The sequence below is a fragment of the Manis javanica genome, chromosome 2 (genome assembly GCF_040802235.1).
Source record: "Manis javanica isolate MJ-LG chromosome 2, MJ_LKY, whole genome shotgun sequence".
Taxonomy (NCBI): Eukaryota; Metazoa; Chordata; class Mammalia; order Pholidota; family Manidae; genus Manis; species Manis javanica.
The window spans coordinates 107,754,980-107,781,510 of record NC_133157.1 but is presented as its reverse complement, the minus strand read 5'-3'; the positions used below and the strand labels follow the sequence as shown (position 1 = coordinate 107,781,510).

At 37.3% G+C, this 26,531-nt stretch overlaps 1 protein-coding gene across 7 annotated transcripts in view; it reads left to right on the top strand.

Annotated features, from left to right (window-relative positions):
• The first annotated feature begins 6,439 nt into the window (after positions 1–6,439).
• Positions 6,440–26,531, top strand: part of ARMC3 (armadillo repeat containing 3) — a 97,846-nt gene continuing 77,754 nt past the window's right edge. For 2 of the 7 annotated variants that reach the window (XM_073229100.1, XM_037006041.2), the window contains exons 1-4: positions 6,447–6,633; positions 15,949–16,065; positions 23,669–23,786; positions 26,126–26,251. In XM_073229100.1, coding sequence (XP_073085201.1) covers positions 16,018–16,065; positions 23,669–23,786; positions 26,126–26,251 — 292 coding nt within the window. In that variant the 5' untranslated portion in view covers positions 6,447–6,633; positions 15,949–16,017. Of the gene's footprint in view, positions 6,634–15,948; positions 16,066–23,668; positions 23,787–26,125; positions 26,252–26,531 lie in introns of those variants that run through there. The other 5 variants (XM_037006042.2, XR_005057946.2, XM_037006040.2 and 2 more) reach the window with 5 other exon arrangements.

Here is a 26,531-nt window from a genome sequence, read left to right as displayed (position 1 = left end):
CTATTGATATGTACCCTAAATGTAAGTGGACTGAATGTACCAATCAAAAGACATAGAGTTACAGAATGGATAAAAAAAAAAAACAAACCCATCTATATGCTGCCTACAAGAGACTCACTTCAAACCCAAAGACATAGACAGACAAAAAATGAAGGGATGGAAAAATATATTCCATGCAAATAATAGGGAGAATAAAAGCAGGAGTAGCAGTACTTATAATAGACAAAAGCAAAGTAACAAGAGATGAGGAGTAACATCATGATAAAGGGGTTAGTCCAACAAGAGGATATAATCATAAATATCCATGTACCCAATATAAGAGCACCTAAATATGTGAAACAAATACTAACAGAATTAAAGGGGGAAATAGAATGCAATGCATTCATCTTAGGAGACTTCAACATGCCACTCACTCCAAAAGACAGACCAACCAGAAGGAAAATAAGTAAGGAGACTGAGGCATTGAACAACACATTAGAACAGATGGACCTAACAGACATTTATAGAACACTCCACCCAAAAGCAGCAGAATGGACATTCTTTTCAAGTGCACATGGAACGTTTTCCAGAATAGATCACATACTAGGCCACAAAAAGAGCTTCAGTAAATTAAAAGATGGAAATAGTGCCAACCAGCTTCTCAAACCACAAAGATATGAAACTAGAAAGAAATTATGCAAAGAAAACAAAAAAGCCCACAAACCATGGAGGCTTAACAACATGCTACTAAATAATCAACGGATCAATGACCAGATTAAAACAGAGATCAAGAACTTTGTGGAGACAAATGAAAACAATAGTTCAACATTCCAAAACCTGTGAGATGCAGTGAAGGCAGTGCTAAGTAGAAAGTATATAGCAATACAGGCTTACCTCAAAAAAGAATAATCCCAAATGAACAGTCTAAACTCACAATTAATGAAACTAGAAAAAGAAGAACAAATGAAGCCCAAAGATAGTAGAAGAGGGGACATAAAATAAAGAGCAGAGCAGAAATAAAATTGAGAGGAATAAAATAATAGAAAGAATCAATGAAACCAGGAGCTGGTTCTTTGAGAAAATAAACAAAACAGATAAACCCTTAGCCAGACCTATCAGGAGAAAAATAGAATGTACATACTTGACAGAATCAGAAATGAGAAAGGAAGAATCACTATGGACACCACAGAAATACAAAGAATTATTAGAGAATACTATGAAAAATTATATGTTAACATATTGGATAACCGAGAAGAAATGGACATTTTAGAAAAATGTAACCTTCCAAGACTGAGCCAAGAAGAAAACTGACCAGACCAATTATTAGAAACAAAATTAAATTGGTCATCCTAAAACTACCTAAGAACAAAACCACTGGTCCAGATGGCTTCACTGCTGAATTTATCAAACATTTAGTATGAAGACACAATATCCATTCTCCTTAAAGTTTTCCAAGAAGTAGAAGAGGAGGGAATACTTCCAGACTCATTCTAGGCCAGCATCACCCTAATACTAACTCCAGGCAAAGACACCACACACACACAAAATTACAGACCAATATCCCTGATGAACATATAGATGAAAAAATATTCAACAAAATATTAGCAAACCATATTCAAAACTACAACAAAAAGATCATCCATCGTGATCAAGTAGGATTTATTCCAGGGATGCAAGGATGGTATAATATTTGAAAATCCATCAGCATCATACACCACGTCAACAAAAAGAAGGTCAAAAATCACATGATCATCTCAACAGATGCTGAAAAAGCATTCGACAAAATTCAACATCCATTCATTATAAAAACTCTCAACAAAATGGGTATATAGGGCAAGTACCCCAACATAATAAAAGCCACATACAGCAAACCCATAGCCAACATCATACTTAACAGGGAAAAGCTAAAAGCTTTTCCTCTAAGACAAGGATGCCCACTCTCCTCACTTTTATTCAACATAGTACTGGATGTCCTAGCCATGGCAATCAGACAACACAAAGAAATAAAAGGCATCCAGATTGGTAAGGAAGAAGTGAAACTGTCACTGTTTGTAGATGACATGATATGGTACATAAAAAAATGCTAAGAGTCCATCCAAAAACTACTAGAACTAATAACTGAATTCAGCAAAGTTGCAGGATACAAAATTAATACCCAGAAATCTGTTGCATTCCTATGTACTAACAAGGAACTAGAAGAGAAATAAAGACAACAATTCCTTTTGCAATTGCTTCTTAAAGAATAAAATACCTAGGAATAAACCTAACCAAGGAGGTGAAAGACCTATACCCTGAAAACTACAAGACACTCATGAGAGAAATTAAAGAAGATACCAGTAACTGTAAATGCATCCCATGCTCATGGATAGAAAGAATTAATATTGTCAAAATGTCATTATGCCTAAAGCAATCTACAGATTCAGTGCAATCCCTATTAAAATATCAACAGCATTCTTCAACAAACTAGAACAAATAGTTCTAAAATTCATGTGAAACACAATAGACCCCAAATAGCCAAAGCCACCCTGAGAAGGAAGACCAAAGCTGAGGGGATTATGCTCCCTAACTTCAAGTGCTACTACAAAGCCACAGAAATCAAAATAATTTGCTACTGGCACAAGAACAGACCCATACACCAATGGAACAGAATAGAGATCCTAGATATAAACTCATACACATATGGCCAATTAATATACAATAAAGGAGCCATGGATACAGAATGAAGAAATGACAGCCTCTTCAGCAACTGGTGTTGGCAAAACTGGACATCTACATGTAAGAGAATGAAACTGGATTATTTTCTAACTACATACACAAAAGTAAACTTGAAATGGATCAAAGACCTGAATGTAAGTCATGAAGCCGTAAAACTCATAGAAGAATACATAGGCAAAAACCTGTTGAATATAAACATGAGCAACATTTTCCTGAACACATCTCCTCAGGCAAGGGAAACAAAAGCAAAAATGAACAAATGGGATTACATCAAACTAAAAACCTTCTGTACAGCAAAGGACACCATCGGCAGAACAAAAAGGCACCCTACAGTATGGGAGAGTATATTCATAAACAAATTATCTGGTAAGGGGTTAACATCCAAAATATATAAGAGCTCACATGTCTCAACACCCAAAAAACAAATAAGCCAATTAAAAAATGGGTGGAGCATATGAAGAGACAATTCTCCAGAGAAGAAATTCAGATGGCCAAATGGCATATGAAAAGACGCTCCACATCACTAATTATCAGGGAAATGCAAATTAAAACCACAATGAGATATCATCTCACACCAGTTAGGATGTACTATTCTCTAAGAGACTACAGGTGACTCCCATGAGGCACCCCTCTATTCTTTTTTTTAAATTAAGGTATCATTGATATACAATCTTATGAAGGTTTCACATAAGCAACATTGTGGTTTCAACATTCACCCATATTATCGAGCCCCCTCCCACCTCATTGCAATCACTGTACATCAGTGTACATGCTATGTACATCAGTGTACATCAGTGTACATCAGTAAGATGCTATAGAGACATTACTTGTCTTCTTGGTGCTATACTTGCCTTCCCTGTAACCTACCCATACTGTGAGTACTAATCAGACTAAGTGGTTTTTGCCATAGCACAGTGTGGAGGACAAAAGTATTACAAGAAAGGTGAGGTAGGTAAATTGCTTCTAATTATATTTAATAATTCTGAGATAGAGAATGACTGTCTTAGAGTTTTAAGATTCTTAAGTAGAAACAAAGGCTAGGGAACCAGAGAGTTCCTATGACTGCTATTCAGTGATATCTTATCTCTTGCAACCCAGTCTGGATCTGTAGATTTCTGATTTATTATGTGTGTTGAACTCAGAGCTTCACTAGACTTCTGAAAAGGCCTAGTAAATGACTAACAAGAACAGAGAATGAGCTTATCATTATTAATCATGAAGGAAATACAAATTAAAACCAGAAGGAGATAACAGTACACATTCAATAGAATGGCTAAAATTAAAAGGCCTGACAATACCAAGTGTTGTAGAGCATATGAAGCATTTGGATCTCTCACTTATTGCTGGTGGGAATGCAAATATAGTGTAGCTCCTTTGGAAAACAGTTTGGCAAGTTATCATAACATCAAACATACACATGGCATAAGACCCAGAAATTCCACTCTTGGGTATTTTCCCAAGGAAGGAGAAACATATGTTCACACAAAAACTTGTGTATAAATGTTTAGAGCAGATTTATTTAAAACAGTCCAAACCTGGAATGAACCCAAATGTCCATCAACCAGTAAATGCATGTTGTATATCCATGCATTGCAATACTGCTCAGCAATAGCGAGATACAAGCTACTGATATGTCTATGAACACCATAGACAAATCTCAAAAGCATTATACTAAGTTAAAGAATCCAGCCACAATAGGCAGCATACTATGTAGTCCCATTTATGATAAATCCTAGAAAATGCAAAATTGTAGGGAGAGAGAAAAGATCAGTTGTTCCCAGGGAACTGGGTTGGAGGGAGAGATTCAACTTCAAAGGGAGAGGAAGGAAATTTGGGATGATGGAAATGTTCTGTATGTTCATTAGAGTAGTGGTTCCACAACTGTAAACATCTGTCAAAACCATCCAACTGTATATATTAAAATAAATACATGCACAGTAACAGCTAAGTCTGTAAGAAAATAGTCAAAATGGCAGTGTTATTTCATGAAAACTCTTTACAATGTCTTATCACACTGTTTTTATAGGATGAGCTGGTATAATGCATTGATTCCAAACATATCTATAAGAGTCAAACTGACCTTAGTTCAAGTCCTGACTCTACCATTTATTAGTAGAGCCAATTATCATTTATGCCAATTATTTCATGGTACCTCACAGGGTTATGGGTCAGGATTTAATGATGCACTTTAAATCACTTCATAATTGCCTGGCTCATACGAGCATTCAGCAAATGTTAGTTAAGTGAAGAACATTTAGAAACGGCCTACATGAGATGTAATATAAACAAATAAATTACAGTATCATGTGAAATAGAGCAAGCATAAGGTACAGTGACAGCACAAAATGAGAAATGTTTTGCTATGTCTGGAGAAGCCAAAGACGACTTTCTGGAGACTTTAGAACAAAATTTGGAAGATGAATTGATGGTTTTCAGGCTGACTAGGAGAGTGAAGGGCATAAAATGTCATGGCAACGTTGGACAATTACGAGCAGTTTGCTTTTTTTTTTTATATGAGTGAGTGGAGAAGCTATTGCAGTAGGAAGCAGTCGCCAGAACCAGGTCTTGAATGCCACTTTAAGAATCTTGTTGCATCTCATCATGTGTGTGGTGGGATGACTGGGACCCAGCAAGGAGACAAATTACAAAGGTTAATTTCATCATCCTGGAAAAGATGGATTGGAGCTAGCACAAAAAGGATGGAAGACCTATCAGAAGGTTTGTTAGATGAAATCAGGTAAAGTACGATGACAGTCTGTACTTGGGCTATGGAAGTGGAGAGGTGAGAATAAATTCAAGAAAGTTTTAGGGAAATCCAAAAAACTGTACATGAAAGAGAATGAGTCTCAGAACTGTCAGACTTGGTGCTTGGGTACACAGGTGGGTGGTACCCCCTGATAAATAGAAAAAACATGTTTATATTGGGAAAATGATGGGTTGAGGTGGGTAGTGTTGATATTTGTGGTGCCTATGGACATCCAGGTAGAACTCCAGTAATTGGAAAGATACATGGGCCCAGATCTCAGTATTGGAGTCTGATAGGGAGCTGTATATATGGCAGTTGAAGTCACAATAATAAATAAGATTACCCTGGAAAAGCATATAGTATGAGAAGAGAACCAGGGTCAGATCCCTGGAAAATAACATTTAAGGCTGTATAGAAAAGACCTTAAATAATGGTCATGAACATATGAGAAGGATCAAGAGTAGTGTCAAAGAAACCACGATAGGTGTTTCAAGAATGAGGTATCATCATGTTATCAGAGGGGGCAGTGTTGTCAAGGAAGGTGTAGGCTGAGCCATAGCCAACGGATTTGAGTAATTTTAGTAGTAGTACCTAACCACATCACTGTAGTGTGAAAACTGAATGGAGGTTCAAAGTGTGGATGTATCAAAGGCAGGATACTCTTTTGGAAAGTCATGGTCAATAAGACCCTGTGCATGGAAAGCTGGTAATGCAGGTCTGCAGCCTAGCGGAGTCTGGGCAGAAAGTGACAGTTTGGAAGTCATCTGCAGAGATTCTGGCTGAGGCCTGCTGTTGGGAGAACGCAAAAGCATCCCAGGGTTTGTGAATCCAGGGCCAGTCTTCTGGCCAGAAGCTGACGCGGCACTGCCTGCTGATTTAGTTTTCACGTGGGATGGCCTTCAACGACTAGAAAGAGGACGATTCCCAGTGTCTGTCCTGCCCAAACCCGGGGCTCAGGGAACCGAAGATGCCCGTAGCCCCTCCCGCACTGACCCGGATACCCCACAGGACAACAACACTTAAGGCTGCCGCGCGCGCGCTCCAGGGCGGAGGCGCGCGCTCCCGCGGTGCACGCAGGCGCGGCCCGGTGTCGCCTAGCAACCGGGAAAACAGTGGACTCCGAGGCGCGCGGGCCGCGGCGGTTGCAGCTTGCGAGGCTTGAGGACCCCTTGCGCTGGGGGCCCAGCGGGCAGGTAAAGGCGGGAGGGCGACCGAACGGCCACCGTCGCCGTGTGGAGAGGACCCCTGCAGAGACTCCAGCAAAACTAGGCGGAAGGTGTCCCGCGGGTGGGGACCTCTGGGGCGACTTGAGGGAACGAACAGCTAGCTCCTTAGGGGTCGTTGGTTCCTGCCTATGAGCTATAGGCGGTCGGGGCGGGTTTCATAGGCCACCTTCCATTTAACAGGTGACAAAACTGAGGCCACGGCCGAGGATCTGAGGGTTTAAGGTTCCGTAACTTGACTGAACTCAAGAACTGGGTCACCACTTGCTCGAGGCCTCCTCCCCTTTAAGTCTTCTCAAAATTAACTATAAAACATTCACGATAGACTGAAAGTTCACAAGGGCAAAATACAAATGATCGTTAATCTGTTGATAAATGTGACCCCTTTCCAGTAATCAAGGAGATGCACATAAAAAAATTTTTTAAATTAAGGTATTGATATACACTGTTAGGAAGGTTTCACATGAAAAAACAATGTGTTTACCACATTCACCCATGTTATCGAGTCCCCCCACCCCATACCCCATTGCAGTCACTGTCCATCAGTGTAGTAAGATTCCACAGTCACTACTTGTCTTCTCTGTGCTACACTGTTTTCCCCAGACCCCTCATACCATGTGCACTAATCATAATACCCCTCAGTCCCCTTCTCCCTCCCTCCCCACCCACTCTTGCCCACCCCTCCCCTTTGGAAGCTGCTAGTCCCTTCTTGGAGTCTGTGTCTGTTGCTGTTTTGGTCCTTCAGTTTTGCTTCGCTATTATACTCCACAAATGAGGGAAATCATTTGGTACTTGTCTTTCTCCACCAGGCTTATTTCATTGAGCATAATATCTTCCAGCTCCATCCATTTTGTTGCAAATGGTAGGATTTGTTTCTTTCTATTCAATGGAACAGTATTCCATCGTGTATATGTACCACACCTTCTTTATCCATCCATCTACTGATGGACCCTTAGGTTGCTTCCATATCTTGGCTATTGTAAATAGTGCTGCAATAAACATAGGGGTGCATATGTCTTTTTTAATTTCAGAAATTATATTCTTTGGGCAAATTCCTAAGAGTGGAATTCCTGGGTCAAATGGTTTTTCTATTTTTAGTTTTATGAGGAACCTCCGTATTGCTTTCCACAAAGGATGAACTAGCTTACATTCCCACCAGCAGTGTAGTAGCGTTCTCCTTTCTCTGCATCCTTGCCAGCATTTGCTGTTTTTAGTCTTTTTGATACTGGCCATCCTAACTGGTGTGAGGTGATACCTCATTGTGGTTTTTATTTGTATTTCACTGATAATTAGTGATGTGGGGCATCTTTTCATGTGCCTGTTGCCCATCTGAATTTCTTTTTTGGAGAATTGTCTGTTCATATCCTCTGCCCATTTTTTAATCAGGTTATTTGCTTTTTGGGTGTTGAGGCATGTGAGTTCTTTATGTATTTTGGATGTTAACCCCTTGTCGGATATGTTGTTTTACAAATATGTTCTCCCATACTGTAGGATGCCTTTTTGTTATGCTGATGATGTCCTTTGTGGTACAGAAGCTTTTTAGTTTGATGTAGTCCCATGTGTTCATTTTTGCTTTTGTTTTCCTTGCCCGAGGAGATTCCTTCAGGAAAAAGTTGCTCATGTTTGTCTTCAGGATATTTTTGCCTATGCTGTCTTCTAACAGTTTTATGGTTTCATGACTTACATTCAAGTCTTTGATCCATTTTGAGTTTACTTTTGTGTCTGGGGTTAGACTATAATACAGTTTCATTCTATTGCATGTAGCTGTCCAGTTTTGCTAAGACCAGTTGTTGAAGAGGCTGTCATTTCCCAATTGTATGTCCATGGATCCTTTATTGTATATTAATTGACCATATATGCTTGGGTTTATATCTGGGCTCTCTAGTCTGTTCCATCGGTCTATTGATTGGTGCCAGTACCAAATTATCGAGATTACTGTGACTTTGTAGTACAGCTTGAAGTTGGAGAGCATAATCCCCCCAGCTTTATTCTTCCTTCTCAGGATTGCTTTGGCCATTTGGGGTCTTTTGTGGTTTCATACAAATTTTAGAACCATTTGCTCTACTTCATTGAAGAATGCTGTTTGTATTTTGATAGGGATTGCATTGAACCTGTAGATTGTTTTAGGCAGGATGGCCATTTTGACAATATTAATTCTTCCTGTCCATGAGCAAGGGATGTGTTTCCATTTATTGGTATCTTTTAAAATTTCTCTTAAGAGTGTCTTTTCGTTTTCAGGGTATAGGTCTTTCAGCTCCTTGGTTAAGTTTATTCCTGGGTATTTTATTCTTTTTGATGTAATTGTAAATGGAATTGTTTTCCTGATTTCTCTTTCTGCTAGTTCATTGTTAGTGTATAGGAATGCCACAGATTTCTGTGCATTAATTTTGTGTCCTGCAACTTGGCTGAATTCAGATATCAGATCTAGTAGTTTTGGAGTGGATTCTTTAGGATTTTTTATGTACAATATCATGTCAAATGCAAACAGGGACAGTTTAACTTCTTTACCAATCTGGATGCTTTTTATTTCTTTGTTTTGTCTGATTGCTATGGCAAGGATCTTCAGAACTATGTTGAATTAAAGTGGAGAGTGGGTATCCCTGTCTTGTTTCTGGTCTTAAAGGAAAGGCTTTCAGCTTCTCACTGTTAAGTATGATGTTAGCTTTGGATTTGTCATATATGCCGTTTATTATGTTGAGGTACTTGCCCTCTATACCCATTTCATTGAGATTTTTCATCATGAATGGATGTTGAATTTTGTCAAATGCTTTCTCAGTGTCTATGGAGATGATCATGTGGTTTTAGTCCTTTTTGTTTATGTGGTGGATAATGTTATGTCATGGATTTTCTACTATTGTACCATCTTTGCATCCCTGGAATAAATCCTACCTGATTATCTTGAATGATCTTTTTAATGTAGTTTTGAATTCGGTTTGCTAATATTTTGTTGAGTATTTTTGCATCTATGTTCATCAAGGATATCCTGTAATTTTCTTTTTTTGTGGTGTCTTTGTCTAGTTTTGGTATTAGAGTGATACTGGCCTTGCAGAATTAGTTTTGAAGTTTTCCCTCTTCTTCTACTTTTTGGAAAACTTCAAGGAGGATGGGTATTAGGTCTTAACTAATTGTTTGACAAAATTCAGTGGTGAAGCCATCTGGTCCAACAGTTTTGTTCTTAGGTAGGTTTTTGATTACCAACTCAATTTCATTGCTGGTAATTGGTATGTTCAGATTTTCTGTTTCTTTCTGGGTCAGCCTTGGAAGGTTGTATTTTTCTAGAAAGTTGTCCATTTGTTCTAGGTTATCCAGTTTGTTAGCATATAATTTTCATAATATTCTCTAATAATTCTTTGTATTTCTGTGGTGTCTGTAGTGATTTTTCCTTTCTCATTTCTGATTCCCTTTATGTGTGTAGACTCTCTCTTTTTCTTGGTGAGTCTGACTAGGGGTATATCTATTTTGTTTATTTTCTCAAAGAACCAGTTCCTGGTTTCATTGATTCTATTGTTTTATTCTTCTCGATTTTATTTATTTCTGCTCTAATCTTTATTATGTCCCTCCTTCTATGACTTTGGGCCTCATTTGTTCTTCTTTTTCTGGTTTCTTAATTGTGAGTTTAGACTGTTCATATGGGATTGTTCTTTCCTGAGGTAGGCCTGTATTGCAATATGCTTCCCTCTTAGCATGGCCTTGGCTGTGTCCCACAGATTTTGCAGTGTTGAATTATTGTTGTTATTTGTCTCCATATATTGCTTGATCTCTGTTTTTATCTGATCATTGTTCCATTGGTTATTTAGAAGCATATTGTTAAGGCTCCATGTGTTTGTGGGATTTTTCATTTTCTTTGTGTAATTTATTTCTAGTTTCATACCTTTGTGTTCTGAGAAGCTGGTTGGTACAATTTCTATCTTTCTTAATTTACTGAGGCTCTTTTTGTGGCTTAGTATATGATCTATTATTGAAAATGTTCCATGTGCGCTTGAGAAGAATGTGTATCCTGCTGCTTTTGGGTGGAGTGTTCTGTAGATGTCTGTTAGGTCCATCTGTTCTAATCTATTGTTCGATGCCTCTGTGTCCTTACATATTTTCTGTCTGGTTGATCTGTCCTTCAGAGTGAGTGGAGTGTTGAAGTCTCCTAGAATGAATGCATTGCATTCTATTTCCCCTTTTAATTATGTTAGTATTGTTTCACATATGTAGGTGCTCCTGTGTTGGGTGCATAGATATTTGTAATGGTTATATCCTCTTGTTGGATTGATCCCTTTGTCATTATTTAATGTCCTTCTTTGTCTCTTGTGACTCTCTTTGTTTTGAAGTCTATTTGTCTGATATATGTACTGCAACTCCTGCTTTTTTCTCCCTATTGATTGCATGAAATATCTTTTTCCATCCCTTCACTTTTAGTCTCTGTGTGTCTTTGGGTTTGAAGTGAATCTCTTGTAGGCAGCATATAGATGGGTTATATTTTTTAATCCATTCAGTGATTCCATGTCATTTGATTGGTGCATTCAGACCATTTAGAATTTAGGGGGATTATCAATAGGTATGTACTTATTGCCATTGCAGGCTTTTGATTCATAGTTACCAAATGTTCAAGGGTAACTTCCTTACTATCTAACTTAACTCTCTTAGTATGCTATTACAAACACAACCTAAATGTTCTCTTTTTTTCTTCTCCTTTTTCTTCCTCCTCCATTCTTTATATATTAGGTATCATATTCTGTACTCTTTGTCTGTCCCTTGACTGATTTTGGGGGTAGTTGATTTAATTTTGCATTTGCTTAGTAAGTAATTGTACTGCTTTCTTTACTGTGGTTTTATTACCTCTGGTGACAGTTGTTTAGCCTTAGGAACACTTCCGTCTATAGCAATCCCTCCAAAATACACTGTAGAGATGGTTTGTGGGAGCTAAATTCTCTCAGCTTTTGCTTATCTGGAAGTTGTTTAATCTCTCCTTCAAATTTAAATGATAATCTTGCCAAATAGAGTATTCTTGGTTCAAGGCCCTTCTGCTTCATTGCATTAAATATATCATGCAACTCCCTTCTGGCTTGTAAGGTTTCTGCTGAGAAGTTTGATGATAGCCTGATGGGTTTTCCTTTGTATGTTATCTTTTTTCTCTCTCTGTCTTCTTTTAATAGTCTGTCCTTATTCTCGATCTTTTGCCATTTTAATTATTGTATGTCTTGGTGTTGTCTTCCTTGGGTCCCTTGTGTTGGGAGATATGTGCACCTCCATGGCCTGAGAGACTATCTTCTTCCTCAGATTGGGGAAGTTTTCAACAATAACCTACTCAAAAGATACTTTCTATCCCTTTTTCTCTCTCTTCTTCTTCTGGTATCCTTATAATATGACTATTGTTCTATTTGGATTGGTCACAGTTCTCTCCATATTCTTTCATTCCTAGAGATCATTTTTTCTCTCTGTGCCTCAGCTTCTTTGAATTCCTCTTCTCTAATTTCTATTTCATTTATCATCTCTTTCACCATATCTAATATGCTTTTAAAACCTTCCATTGTATTCTGTAATGACTGGATTTCCAACTGGAATTCATTCCTGAGTTATTGAATATTTTTCTGTACCTCCATGAGCATGTTTCTGATTTTTATTTTGAAATCTCTTTCAAGAAGATTGACAAGGTCAGTTTCACTTGATCCTTTTTCAGGTGTTTGAGGAATTTTGTTTGAACCAGGTTCCTTTGACATTTCATATCTGTATGTGGTGCCCTCTAGTGCTCAGAAGCTCTACTCTCTGTAGCTGCTCAGCCCTTGGAGCAATGTTGGGGTAGCAAGGGAGTGGTGCTGGTGCCTGCTGGGAGGAAAGAGCTGTTTCCTGCTTCCTGGTTGTTATGCCTGTCTCCACTGCTAGAACCAGTGGGCTGAAAACATAGGTGTAAGCCTCTATGCTTTATATTTATAGTTGCTTTAGGTGGGGCTTCCCTATGGCTGGCCTTGGTTTGTGACCCAGGTGTGGGCTGGCTGGGAAAGGATGCAGCAGGCTTCATATGACAGTGGGGCCTTGGAGCTGCATATTCAGCCAGGAGGATGGAGCTCCTGTAGCTCCTGAAGTTCCCAACCTGCTGGGCAGAGTGAGTCTGGACAATTTTGTTTACCTGTTCTTTCTCCTGAGCAGTAAGCCCTGTGTAATCCTTGCCCCTTTAGCAGCCCTCTCGCTTTTAGAAAGTCCCTCAGACTGCCTGCCTTTCTTTTGTCCCAGAGCAGCTGGATGTGGATCCCTGTTTTCCACAAGTGGCTAGAATTGCAATCTTTCCAGGTATTCTGCCTGTCTTAGCTTTCCAACCCCACTAATCACCAGAGCACCATGCAATTGTCAGTTCATGCTCACAGAGCAAATATCCAGGGCTATGTATTTAGCAGTTCCAGGCCTCCATCCCTCCCTGCTCCTTTTCTCTTCTTCCCGCTGGTGAGCTGGGGTGGGGGAAGGGCTTGGGTTCCACCAGATCACAGCTTTGGTATGTTACCTTGTTCTGTGAGGTCTGCTCTTTTCTCCAGGCGTATGCAGTCTGGCGCAGCCTTCTTTCCTGTTGCTCTTTCAGGATTAGTTGTATTAATTATATTTTTGTATTATATGTGGTTTTATATATAATCTCACTTCTCATGCTGCCATCTTTAATCCCTTTTTTCCAGCACCCAAGGAGATGCACATTTAAACCAGTTTATTTTCATACACAGTGGCTGAAGTTCATATCTTTTCAGCCGTTTATCTTACTGCTAGGGATTTATCCTGAAGAAACCATTGTGGATGTGGATGAAAATTTTCTATCTAAGGATGTTGGCTGCAGCCTTGTCAGTAATGCCAGAAAATGGTCAGCAAATGCTGACCAATAGGAGACTGGCTAAAATGGATTTTAAAATATTACTTTAAGAGACATGGTATGCTGATCCACTGGAGGAATTAATGAAGACTTGAGATTTCATGAGCTTGCCCATAAATGTAAAAATTTAGTAGGAATATGGTCCCAGGAGGGAAAGTTGAGAATAAGGGTTAGAAATCTAGATAGGATGATAAAATCATGATAGAAAACACAAAAAGAAAGGAACTGTATTAACCTGGTGCTTATCTCCCCTAGTTTATCTCTGGGTAATTAAAAAAAATTCTATATGCCCTTACTTGCTTTCCGCATTCTCTGTAATGAAATGTATTACCTTTATAAGTGAACAGTAGACCCAGAACTGTACACTTTAAATGGTTAAAATGGTAAATTTTACGTCTATTTTAGCACAATAAAAAACATAAATAGGCCAGTGGCAAAATAGTCAAGGAAAACAGGTTTAGTTTGCTTCAAAAAGTCAAAGGGATTTATTTTCTTAATATATTTCTGTAGCTTAAAGGAAAAGAAATATTTAAAGTATAAAACAATAAGGTAATGTAGTTGTATCACATTGATTTTAAGTGATGCTGCATTTGAAAGGTTTTTTAAAAAACAAACGTAAGGGTCATCTCGGAGGCTTATTGCCTCTGGCCTATGTGAATCATATACTTTCTCCCCTGTGAAGTGTTATAATCAGTATGGTAATAAAAACACAAATAAAATGTTTCCTACTTCATGGCATTGCCTAGGACCAGCTCCTATCACTATAATCCTGTATGTTTAGGCTATTCCATCCTTTCTACCTCTTCAATACGCAATTACTCAAAACCACTATCCTGAAATGGAAAAAATAAGTTCCTGAATGAAAAATTGGATGACTTAAAGTAATTTTATGCAGGTGTAATCTAATTACTTCTTGAACATTATTCATAAAGAATTCTTTTGTATGCCAAAGCTGCTATATCTTAGAATTGGTTATAAAGAGCTATAAAATCTTTTTTTTTCCTATAGATTGATCTGTAGGATAGATTTTCATTTGTCCAGAATAGTTTCTGTGTGTCTGCCTGAAACATTAGATGCATAAAGTATAGGGTCCATGTGCTTTTCAAGCATCTGTTAAAGATGTTTGAGATTTGAAAAATATTGGTTCTAAAATGTGAAAGCTGAAAAATTAATGTTAAATGTTTTTATTAATATTAAAATTACACTTATAAACAATGTTCTCACTTTGCCGGAATTTCCAAGTGTACAAACTGCTGAGTAATTTAAAATGCAAAATTTTTAAACTTTTCATGATGAAAATTATATTTAATGGGGGATGTGTGTATATTTTAACATTTTAATTTAGTGGATAAAGTGTGAGGGAGTGCCTCACAAGGTAAGCTTGCCCAGGCCCTCAAATCTCTTCAAATTTATGTGACCTGAAATTAAGGACCTGAAATAGATGTCTGTCAGAAGTCTCTGTGAGTTTCTATGAACGTATGACTTTTTAACACATGATAAATTCTGGTCAATGTCTCTAATGCTGGGAGTTAACATTTGTTCCTTGCCAACCCATCTGAACAACCCTGACATTGTAGATTCTCTCCAAGGATTTTCACTTCCCAGAATTTTTCTTAAGACTAGAATATGCTCTAAGAAAGCGTTTAGTTTGTGTTTTTATTACCATGTTGATTATAACAGTTAACAGAGGGGAAGTATACAGCTGACATATGCCCTAGAATTTGAGATTGCCCTAATGCCAAACATAAGCCCACAAATTCTCATTGGAGAAAACCTGAAAGATTTCTATGGTTATCCTAACAGTCACCAATGTCTTGGAAAGTTCTTTGCACCTCTCTGTGGTATATCAACTCTGTATACTAGTCTTTTGACTTTTTTCCACACAGGCATGAGCATGTGAGAGCAAGTGGAAAAGAAATATCTCTGATTTCACCAGAATATATATCTTCAGATTCTCAATGAGTTTTTACTGAGCTATGGATTGCATTAGAGAAAACTTTCTGTTGTCCAGGAAAAGGACTCAAATGCTAATTCAGAGTTGGTAGATATTTACAGAATCATTGCTCTCAGGCAAAACAGAGCTAATGGTTTTTACACATATGAATGCCTACTAGGTGCCACTGTTCTAGGTGCTTGGGATAGATCAGTGCAAGAAAGCAGACAAAAATCCTTCTCTTTGTGCAAAGCATTCTTGCAGATCTCAGGAGTGATTTGGAGTTAGCCAACCAAGCCCTATGAAAGTGACCTATAAGCATGGTAAACTGTTTCCTGTTAGATAAATAGAAGTTATGTAACCAATGTATTCTCCTCCTTACAAACTAGAAGCCAGGACTTATGCCCCAAATCCTATCAGTTAAGTTCCTTTAAATGTGCAGATTGACATAGGGATGGAGGTAACATATTAGTACACGTGCAATAATTTCTACATGCCTTGCATGGTCTCTTTTTAGGCAAAATTTAAAGGAGGAAATAAGTCTCCTCCTAAAGGCCTTTAACCATTGATTGCATCTTTTCCAAGAATGGGTAAAAGGATAAAGAAGGAAGCAGAACCTCCTCCTAAGGATGTGGTAAGTTTCTGACTTGAATACTACTAGCATGTTAACAACCAGTTTTAAAAATAAATTGTTCAGTTTGGCATGTACCAATATATACATGAATACATGGTGGCAGAAGTCCAAAGTCTGACTAATGATAAGATTAGTCAGAGAAATCTAACATTATATAAACAAACATTTACAACATTGCCATTACATGATTAGCACAATTAGGGAGTAATTATTAGCTTTTCCAGTATGTGGATGGCATGTTTATAAGCCATGTTAATGAATAAATAGTTTAGGTTTGTTCTTTTAAATACTTTAAATTTACATTTGCCAGTCTCTCATTAATGTTAATTATACAAGTGGATTTTCAAAAATAACTGAAAGTTATGCTATAAGCTCTTAGATATGTATGTAAGGTTGTCTGAAGATGACCATTTGGATATCAGAAGTCTTGTATTTTCCAGGTCTGTGGAGAAAAAGTTTGGGTTCATCATATTTTTCTATTTCAGGTGCTTGAGTAATGTATTCCCCACAACACAAAGTCCTCTCTCTTTATTTTAAAAACATGGTTTTATCTTCTTTCTTTAAAGTTTATGAATTACTGAAAGAGCATGTTAAAAATAGAAAAGGAACTTGGACAATTTTTAGTTTAGAAACTCTTTTTGAAACAGAGATTTGGTGTGATTTTCTTCAAGTAAAATGTGAATGGGGAAAAAATGTGTGTAGTCAACAGACTCTCAGGATTTTACAGTGTGAGGGAACCTGAGCTTAGTGCAGGAATCTCCCCATCGGGACTGGAGCACCGAGCTTACAAAGGCCAGCTACACCCCAGCTCTGCCTCTCACAAAACTGTGTTATTTTGGTGAAGTTGACAAATTTGACCAAATCATTTCAGTTTTTTATTATCTTAGATGGGAATTGTAATGTCCAACTCAATTTGGCTGCTGTATGAATTAAGATGAAATAAAGCACATAAAAGTTCTTAGCACCCGGCCCATAGTTAACACTCAGTAAATAAAGTTTTTCCCATGGGAATCCTTTAGACTCACACACATGCACACACACACACACACACACACACACACACACACACACACACACACACACACACACATCCCCATGTAGCTCCTTACATATGATCCTTCAGTATGGTTGGGAACAAAGGCAACAGAAGCACCTGCCTGCCCAGGTCTAGGAAGGCCTTGCAGAGATGGTCATTGTGGTTTTTGATGTAGTTTCGTCACTCTGGCTGCTCTCCTTTGGATATACTCCTAAAACGTCCCAAATCTCTTATTTTTTCATTTCATCTTAGGTTTGCATTACCTGTTTTTGCTTCAAAATAGCATTATTGACATCTTATTATTAGAAAGTGCACTCATGTACACAGTAGTTGACGTAAACACTTTCTAATTAAAATCAGAATTAGGGGACCATTAAATAGTAGATATATTTGTCTAATACAATTTATATAATTTCATAATGTCTTGCTGGCATTGTCCTCTGTATTCTAGTCCTTGGGTAATGCAATCAAGGACTTGAGCAACAATTCCAATCCTAGTATTAAAAAAATCTAGCCCTTGTTTCCTTAGTTTACAGTAGCATTGGGGGAGCCAAAGGCATGTATAATAATTACGAATGGTCCCTGACTACTGCCTTTCCAGGGTTCTGCCATCCTCCTCCCCTCCATAAAGTTCTGCCTAACTTAATGTTAACAAAGCTGATAAGACTAGCACTAAAATATCTGCCCACTTTTCTATCTTGCAAATTTTAATATTTCAAATCATTATGCCATGATTGAAAGTATCTGAACGTGGAATTTGTTCTAAGATGTACTACTTCAGAGTCTATGAAAGGTGCGTTATAGAGACTATAAATGAAAACCAGATTTAAAAGATGGATATATAACTGCTTAAGGAAATAAACTTTTCTGTGTCAACTAATGACAATTTGCTTCTTACATATTTCCTAAAAGCATTGTTTCCAAAAATTTTTGTTTTCATTAGTCTGTCATTTTTCTGGTTAAAACAGGTAATGTGGACAGAAAGAAGAGTGTTTGGTGATATGGAGCAAAACAAAAAACTCCTATTTGCTTTTCTTAGTAAGCTCATTGTCAAAACATATATTAATATGTGCTTATATGGTTTACTGAGCTCCATTCCTTCTCATAAAAAGAGAACACTAGCCAGGAAGATGCCTAGATGTGGAGAAGATTTGTCTTCAATGACCTATAGAACTATAATCTGCTGCCCAAAATCATTTCCTTGTCTGGCTGAAAGGTTGTGATGTTTATTAAAAGGCAGATTTCTTATGGAATGATTGTGTAAAGGAACTACTAACAGAAGCCTTAGTAGACATAATGTGTAAAACAAGATGTTCAGTGACTAAGAGGAAAAGCACCAGAATTATACTGCCAGAGTCTGAATCCCCATTCCATCATATACCATCTATGCTCTGGGACAAATTTCCTAATCTCTGCACAGCCCAGTGAGAATGTAATGATAACCACTTCATATTCATTCACAGTGGTGGGGTAAGGTTAGATAAATTTGACATGCTTTGAACAGTGACTGGCACTAAGAACTTAGTAAATGTTATTATTAGTGGGATAGTTGAAGGTACTGTTTCATCATTCTGCAAAACTGGAGTCTGAACTGTCAAAGGAAGCAAGGATGTCAGCGTGAAGACCAGCCAGACACTAAAGTTCCCAGAAGCCTGTTGCATGTCAGGATTCATGGGCAGGTGTTCCAGTTTGTAAGTGTGGAAATTTTTTTATCTTAGTATTTCAGAGGCAATTGAGCTTCAGTGGATAAATCCATAGTATCTAAACTCAAGAGACTATGACCTGGCTCCAGTCATATCAAGTTAACTGAACGTGGGTGTCAATGCATCAGCACCTTGTCTCTAGTTAAATGCGTATCGGGAGCTAAGTTTGCTGGGTATTGAATCATAGCAATGGACAATAGCAGAACCGGTCCCTCACCTGGGCAACCAAACCCAGTTTCTTGGAAGAATGGGATACTTCAGGGGACTTGTTTCTCCAGACCCTCTCCATCAGCCTCAGAATACAACCTTTAACTGTTTGTCATAGAACACCAAAAATTCCATAGACGGTTTTTTAGAAATGAAGCATCACAGGAACTTATTTTCCCATCTTTCTCCCTTATCACAGATAGGCAAAACGTCATGAATCAATAAAAATGGAGTGCAAATTCATAAGTAACATAAATATACAAAGCTGTATGAATAATTATCAGCTTGCTCACTTTGCTCTAAAAATTTGTTACTTTGATTCAGGTTATAAACAAACCTAGAGGCCATTTTAGCTTTTTTCAGTTTATCCTTTATACTTTTTAGCAGATTTTAACTGACATTTAATTTTTCTCTACTAAAAATTCATACCAGGGTACAGTCTACTCCCATCTGTTTAGACTTCTTTCTGTCTCTTTTCTTGTGTAATTGACTCCCTGTGATCCGAGACCACACTGATGTAGTAAACACATTCCAATAGAAATTTAGAAAAAGCCTTTTATTTACACTTACGGGCACCATAAAAATCTCTCAGCTGTCATGATTTATCTTTTTTTCACCAAGTTCATCTTTATAATTTTGTATTCTTTTAGACCTGTGCTAATATAGTGTAAGCCACTAGCCACATGTGGTTACTTAAATTTATAATAATTAAAATTATATTAACATTAACAATTTTAAAATAAAATTAAAAATTCAATTCCTTGGTCGCATTAGTTACACTGCCAGTACTCATGACCACAGGTGGTAGATGACTGCCGTGTTGGACAAGGCAGAATCAGAACATTTCCATCATTGGAGTTCTATTGGACAGCGCAATTTTCTAGTTATTTCCTTAGCAGAGATATAAAAGTACCTCTGTACATCTGTGGTTTCTGTAGTCGAGCTTAAAATTCAAAACTTAGCCAAAATGCTTCCCCTTTCTTTCATTCTTTTTGGAAATAATTTTGGTTCATCTTTTATTTGTATGGAGCATGAAATTATCATTTCACAACCAGCTTGTTGATGGCTGACTGTGAGTTCCTCACGGGAAAGCAGATGGGCTATGTAATTACAGCACAGGATTATTTATTTGGTGTGGCATTCTGTTATAGCTCTCATTTTATTCTCAGTGCCTTTTTAAATAAAAAATTACTATAATGCTGTAGGCTCTGTAGGAGAAACAAATGTCATGCCAAGTTTCTCCATTCTGTGCCAAATATTGGTATTTCTCCTCCTTTGACAGCTCTCTAGATTCTAATTCACAGTTTCCATCTTCCTATTAAGCTTCTTGTACCTCATCTCACCTTTTCTTAGTGATGACCAGAAGATACAGCAGAATGCTGAAGTGTTTTACAAACCACTTGAAGTAGGATTAAAAGATGCTTATGATAGTTTTTGTTTAAATGTATTTTCATTAACTCTCCCCCTTTGAGGATTGTAGTCACTGTGTGATCATAACATATCCATGTTTCAGCATAGTATATTTATTCCCATGCTCATAAAACAGCTTTAAAAATATTAAAATATTAGAGGTCTCTGAAATGAAAGTTCTAAAATGGAAGGGAAATCTGTTCTGAATGGGGTTGGTGGAGAAAGTAACCAGCCAGGATGCTAGGGCACCTGTCTTAAATGGCAATGATTATCTAAGGCTGTGATTCTCAAGGGTTCAGTGGGGGTCTTAGGAGGGTAGAATGCTAACTGTGGACTCCCCACAAAAATGCCCACCAAAAGTTTTATGTAAAATTTTAATGGGAGGATATTTCTGTGAAGCCCATTGATGGCTCCATGAACCTCAGGTTTTGAACCTTCTTTCCTGACATCACCAGACAGTACACAATTAAGGCATTTTAAGGCCACAAGCTTAAAAAAGAAGTTTCCAGAGGTACTTTAATTCATTCTTTTATAGACATTTGTTGAGTACTTCCATATCCCAGGTTTATTCTGGGTAATGCAGATAAATAACATAGTCCTTAGCCTGAAGAAATTCGCTTATGGACAAATATTGAGTGCATACCATATACAAATATTCTTCTACATCCTAGGCATTTAGATGAGAACAAAACAGACGTGTTTCAAGGTTTTTAGTTTGGGCAACTAAGTAAAAAGTGGCACAACACCCTGAAGTAGTTGTGCAAAAGAAACAACACAGTGTCTTCAGTGTTGTTATAGAGAAAGTAGGAGAAATATAACTGTGAAAAAACAACAATGATTTGCAATACCCAAACCATCATGAACAAAAATAAAAATTTATGTAGAAAGATGTAGGCCTCACAATTAAAATAAACTATAAGCTTCTGTAGTTTCAAGTGTAGTTTTATTATTTTAATTCTCTAGAAATGAAACTAAACTTTTAGAAGTGGTAGGTGGCATGATCACTGATGGTGGTCCTTCGAACTGTTTTGGTGAGTTGATTAAAGTCAGAGTGGAGATGTTCAGCAGGAAATAAGAGTGAGAAAATGGAAAAAAGTCAACACTTCATAAGACTTTTTACTGTGAAAGGTAAAATATTTATTGATCTACCACTGTTGTTTTTATGTTTTGTCCTCCCTAATTTTGGCTGGAGTCTTTTCCAAGTAATTTAAGTATATCGTTGATATACTTGCTGAGTTTGTGAATGCCCAAACATGACTTTTTCATGCAGGAACATTAACTTAGCTAGATATAAATTTCTAGAGTCATAATCCTTTATCCTCCGACTTTTGTTGATTATCTTCAGTAGAGAGTTAGGGGAAGGAAGTGTCTAGATCATTTACTGAGGCCTCATCTCTACTTATTATTCGATTTTATTTATTCAATATTATTACTATTCAATATTATTTCTGCTTCCTATTATATGTACAACATACATCACCATTTTAAACCTTCCTCGTGGGGTTATTCTTCCCCATTTGAATATCCTTCCTTCTTATTTCAACCTATTTCATTTTGTTCCTTCTTCAAATCATGTCTAAAATTCCACCATCTCCATGCACCTTTCTCCATTTATCCCAATTGAAATTAATTTCCCCCTTCTTATCCCAACATTTATTATCTCTGTCATGCTTTTGTACTTCATAGAATCCTAGAATTTTTCTACCTGGAAAAGATCTAAGAGGTATAATCCAAATCCTTAATTTTTAGATTAAAAAATGTGTGATCGGTGAGCCACATGTGTAGCTCAGTGACCTCAAGTCCTCTGGCATTCTGGGGCTTCCCTTTAATACCTAAATATGATCGTTCTTAAGTTTCAATTTCCAAATTCTTTCAGAATTCCTTCTTTAAAATTCCTGTGGATTTCTAGGTCCTCATGCCCCGCCGATCAGTGTTGCAGCTGTTGTCCTCACCATTGCTCTGGGCTCTGCTAGATGCTGTCTTTTCTCAGTGGTGCTGTCACCGGGCACTACAAGCCTGGTGTGTATGGCAGAATTTAATGAAGATTTGTCTCCCTACAAAGAGTCTAACAGGCTTGAGAACAAACAACATGACTTTTGTAACTCCCACAGTTTCTGGTATAGAGTTGGACATGCACAAACAAACAACTTCAGTTCAGGTATTAGATAATGGTGTCCTAAAATCCAACAGCCATTTCCCCAGCAACGGGAGTTTTTATCCTAGCTGTGCCCTTTCAGGTCGTGACTTACTGCCATCTTCTCTGTCTTCTTCACTCTTCCAAACACACACAGTCATGCTTCCTTATTCAGTGTAGTCTGTCTCCCCATTCTCTATCTAAAACTGAACATTTGTGTTTTGTTTTATCCCCAGACACAGTAAGATGTCCATTTGGGAAGGGCCAACACAGAGCCAGCTAAAGCTTTGATTTCATTTTTTTTCTTTGCCATAAGCAGAACTCCCTCTTCCTGGAAATGGAAGAAAAATAGTAGTAATGATTTGATTTCTCTTTGACTAAAGAAAACTCACATTGTCATGAGTTTGTTATTGTTCATTTTTGCTATCCAAGAGTTTCCAGGCTCTTCCTAGACTTCTATCCTTTTTCCTTATATTACCATTTGCCTTGTTTCAGATCTTATCCAGTTTTACATTCTGCATATGATACTGTCTATTGCTTTTCAGTGGTTTCATGTATATAATTCCTGCTTTCCCAGAAAGAATATTGTGGTTAGAAAGCGGGTACTGATTACTGAGACTGTCAGGCATTTAATATATACAGTTACTACAGGATTCTTGTGTATTCACTAAGAATTATACTATTATATGTTATTTAATGAACATCTATTTTGTGCCAGACAATGTGCTAAGTGCTTTACATATATGATATCTAATTCTCTCCTTGATCCTTTGGGAAAATAGGTGTTGTTATACCCATTATACAGAAAAGGAAACTGAAATTCTAGCAGCTTAAGTGACTCCTTTGATTCTACATGACTAAGTTGAGAGACTAGATCTGTCAGATTTGAAACTGTTTTGCTCCTCCCACTATACCCCAGGAATTCCAAAGCCACCAGTGTTGACAACCGTATGTTAGTGATGTTTCTGAAAGAAAAACTTTCCAGTGCACTTAGTGGGCAGTGACCACATCCTTTTAAGATTCCATTCTTTTTGAGTTTCAAGACATCATTCATATTTTATGTGATTTTTAAAGCGCACATGCGAACCTGATATTTTTTTCTCTGCATTTCAGTTTGATCCGTTAACGATTGAAAGCAAAAAAGTAGCAACTGTGGTGTTAATGCTTAATTCTCCAGAAGAAGAAATTTTGGCTAAAGCATGTGAAGCCATTTATAGATTTGCTTTAAAAGGTTTGTTTTTTTTCCCCAACTTATTTTTTTTTCTATTTCATTAGTTTCTTAAAATATTTACTACATAATGGGCATTTAACTCTCTAGTCTTTAACTTACTTTCTGTTAGATGAGATTTTTCAGACGACCAGAATATCATTTAATGCATTACCTGAAAGTAATATATGTCCCTGAGTGCCTAACTTGATCTTAAGGAGTAATTTGGTCACTGCGTAGAATTGTCATTTTGAAGGTTTTATTATTAGTTTTAAAAATTGTAATTGTCACAGGAGCTGAAAGATCTCCCAATAGTCAAAGCTGGAACAGTTTGAGCAACAAAACAAAGTAGTATTGGATTATAAGCCAAAGTATAAATTAATACCCATGCGCCTATACTGATATAAATAAACGGGAAAGAAAAGATGAATCTTCCATGTAGAAGAATTCCAAGCAATTTATATATTCTGCCCTTGAGGAGGTAGAATGTAACTTCCCACTTTTTAGGTGTGGTCTGTGCATAGTGTCTGCTTTCCCACAAGTACAATACAGAAATAGGGAAAAAGGGTAAGTTTATAGTAGAAAGCAAGAGCTTTCAGGACAGAGTAACAGGGAGGAAAGAGTTGCACAGAGAGTGAACTCAGGAGATCTGTAAAGGGTCGCACTCATGTGTTCAGCTGAGCACTGATCAGCAGGTAGGTGTGTGGGAACTACTTGAAGTCAAAGTACCAACCAGAATTAGGAGTAACAGTGACTGGTGCTCACGCCAGGGCCAGAGGCAGAGCCTGTTCCCATCAGCCAGACTGAAAAACTTCAATATGCATGGAGAATACACAGAAATGTTTTGCCTCAACAGTTAGAAATAATTAGCCCTTAACTGAGGCCTGTTTTGGTACTACCTAACAAATATTTGAAAAGCAAGACCTGAAAGGATCAAACTGTTTCCAGGTAACTATCCCAGAACAAATTTTGAGAATATGAAAATACCCATTTCTCTACTAGGTAAAATTCACAATGTCTGGCAATCAATAAAAAATTGCCAGGCATGAGAAGAAGCAGGAAGATACAACTCATGATGAGGGTATAAATCAATCAGTAAAAAACACCTGACCCAACATGTGTAACTGGAGTCTGAAAAAAAGGAGGAACAGAGAAAGTATTTGAAGAAATATATATGTAAAATATATTTTTTGTATATAAAATGTATTTTTATTTAGACATAAGTATCTTAAAACTTATCTTAAATTTAAATTCATTTGACAAAATATTTTCATATAAGAAATTAACTTTTAGAATTTCAGTAAAAGACAAATATTGTATAAGGAAGATTTGAAAATGAAGCTTATAATAGTCAACAATGCGTATTTCAGGTATATTCCTATCAGGTGACAGATTTGGCCATTTAGATACAGTGCAATTCCATGGGCTACAGGAAGATATAGTCTATGTTTTAAGAACTATGTTGTCAGAATATGAACCTATGACCTGAAGTACAAAATACTTTAATTTTGTAAGAAATGGAGGCAAAAAAAAAGTTAAAGTGACTTTATTATACTCTCAAATTAATTTTGAAAGTGAAATCTATATTTTCATAGCCTGTTGAATTGAAAAGCTGAATTAATCAGGACCTAAACATTATTCCTGACTTGGTAGAATGATATCCCCCTCATCCAGGGATGGATAAACTGTTTCTACATTTAGGTGAGACTCTAGCCTTAACTGACCTTCTGGTTCTGGGCCTTCTTGCCACAGCTAAGGGGTCACCAGTTACCCTGGTGGCTCTGCTGCAGGCATGTCTCACATGACATAATAGGTGAGAAATGAGCCCTTCAACCTCCACCACATACTCTCTAACTTGCAATGGGGACTGTGTGCATTAATTTTTATATTTAATTATGCAATTATGCAATGTATTATGCCAGTGTGGGGCTGGCCCTGTGCTAGGCACTGGGGATCTGAGAGAATAAGACAGAAAGGTATTTGTTCTCATGGAAAGTAAAGTATGGTGGAGTAAGCAAACAAAGCATGGAGATTGCTAAGTGGTGTGAATACCATAAAGCATGATAAAGAGATATAAGGAAGACCTAGATGTAGTGATAACATTGGCTAGGGTGGCCAGGGGCCCCCCCTCAGGAGGTGCAGTATGAGCTAAGAACTGAATGGCAAGAGGAAGCCAGCTCTGTAAACAGCGGGGAAGGCGAGCAGCACATGTCCAGGATACCTATGCTCTGCAGTTTGGTCTGAGATGGATGTGTGGAAGCAAAGAGGAATGTGAAAGGCAGATGACAAATAAATTGGAATGACACAACAAATTCTGATGAGATTGATGATATCCAAGCATTTTATTTTACCTGTGATGTCAGGTGAGGAAAATAAAGCAACCCTCCTTGAACTTGGAGCTGTGGAACCTTTAACTAAACTACTCACTCATGAAGACAAAATCGTAAGAAGAAATGCTACTATGATATGTGGAATCCTGGCTTCTAATAGTAAGTATCAACTTTTTAAAATAATCAGATAATCTCATGCATTACCTCTTTTAAATTTAATTTTTGGTGGCTTCATTTTAATTTTACTTAAAGTGACTTTATTATTAACAAAATTGTTAAACATAAAGCAAAAATGTGTATTTCACATTTTAAGGGATGTTTTTAAAATATAAAAATATGTGCACTTATATCCATGCAAAACTGTGAAAGTTGATATTGTAGTATGGTCCAGTCTTACAAATTGGAAAAGCAACCATTGTCTTTTAGGATTAAAATAATT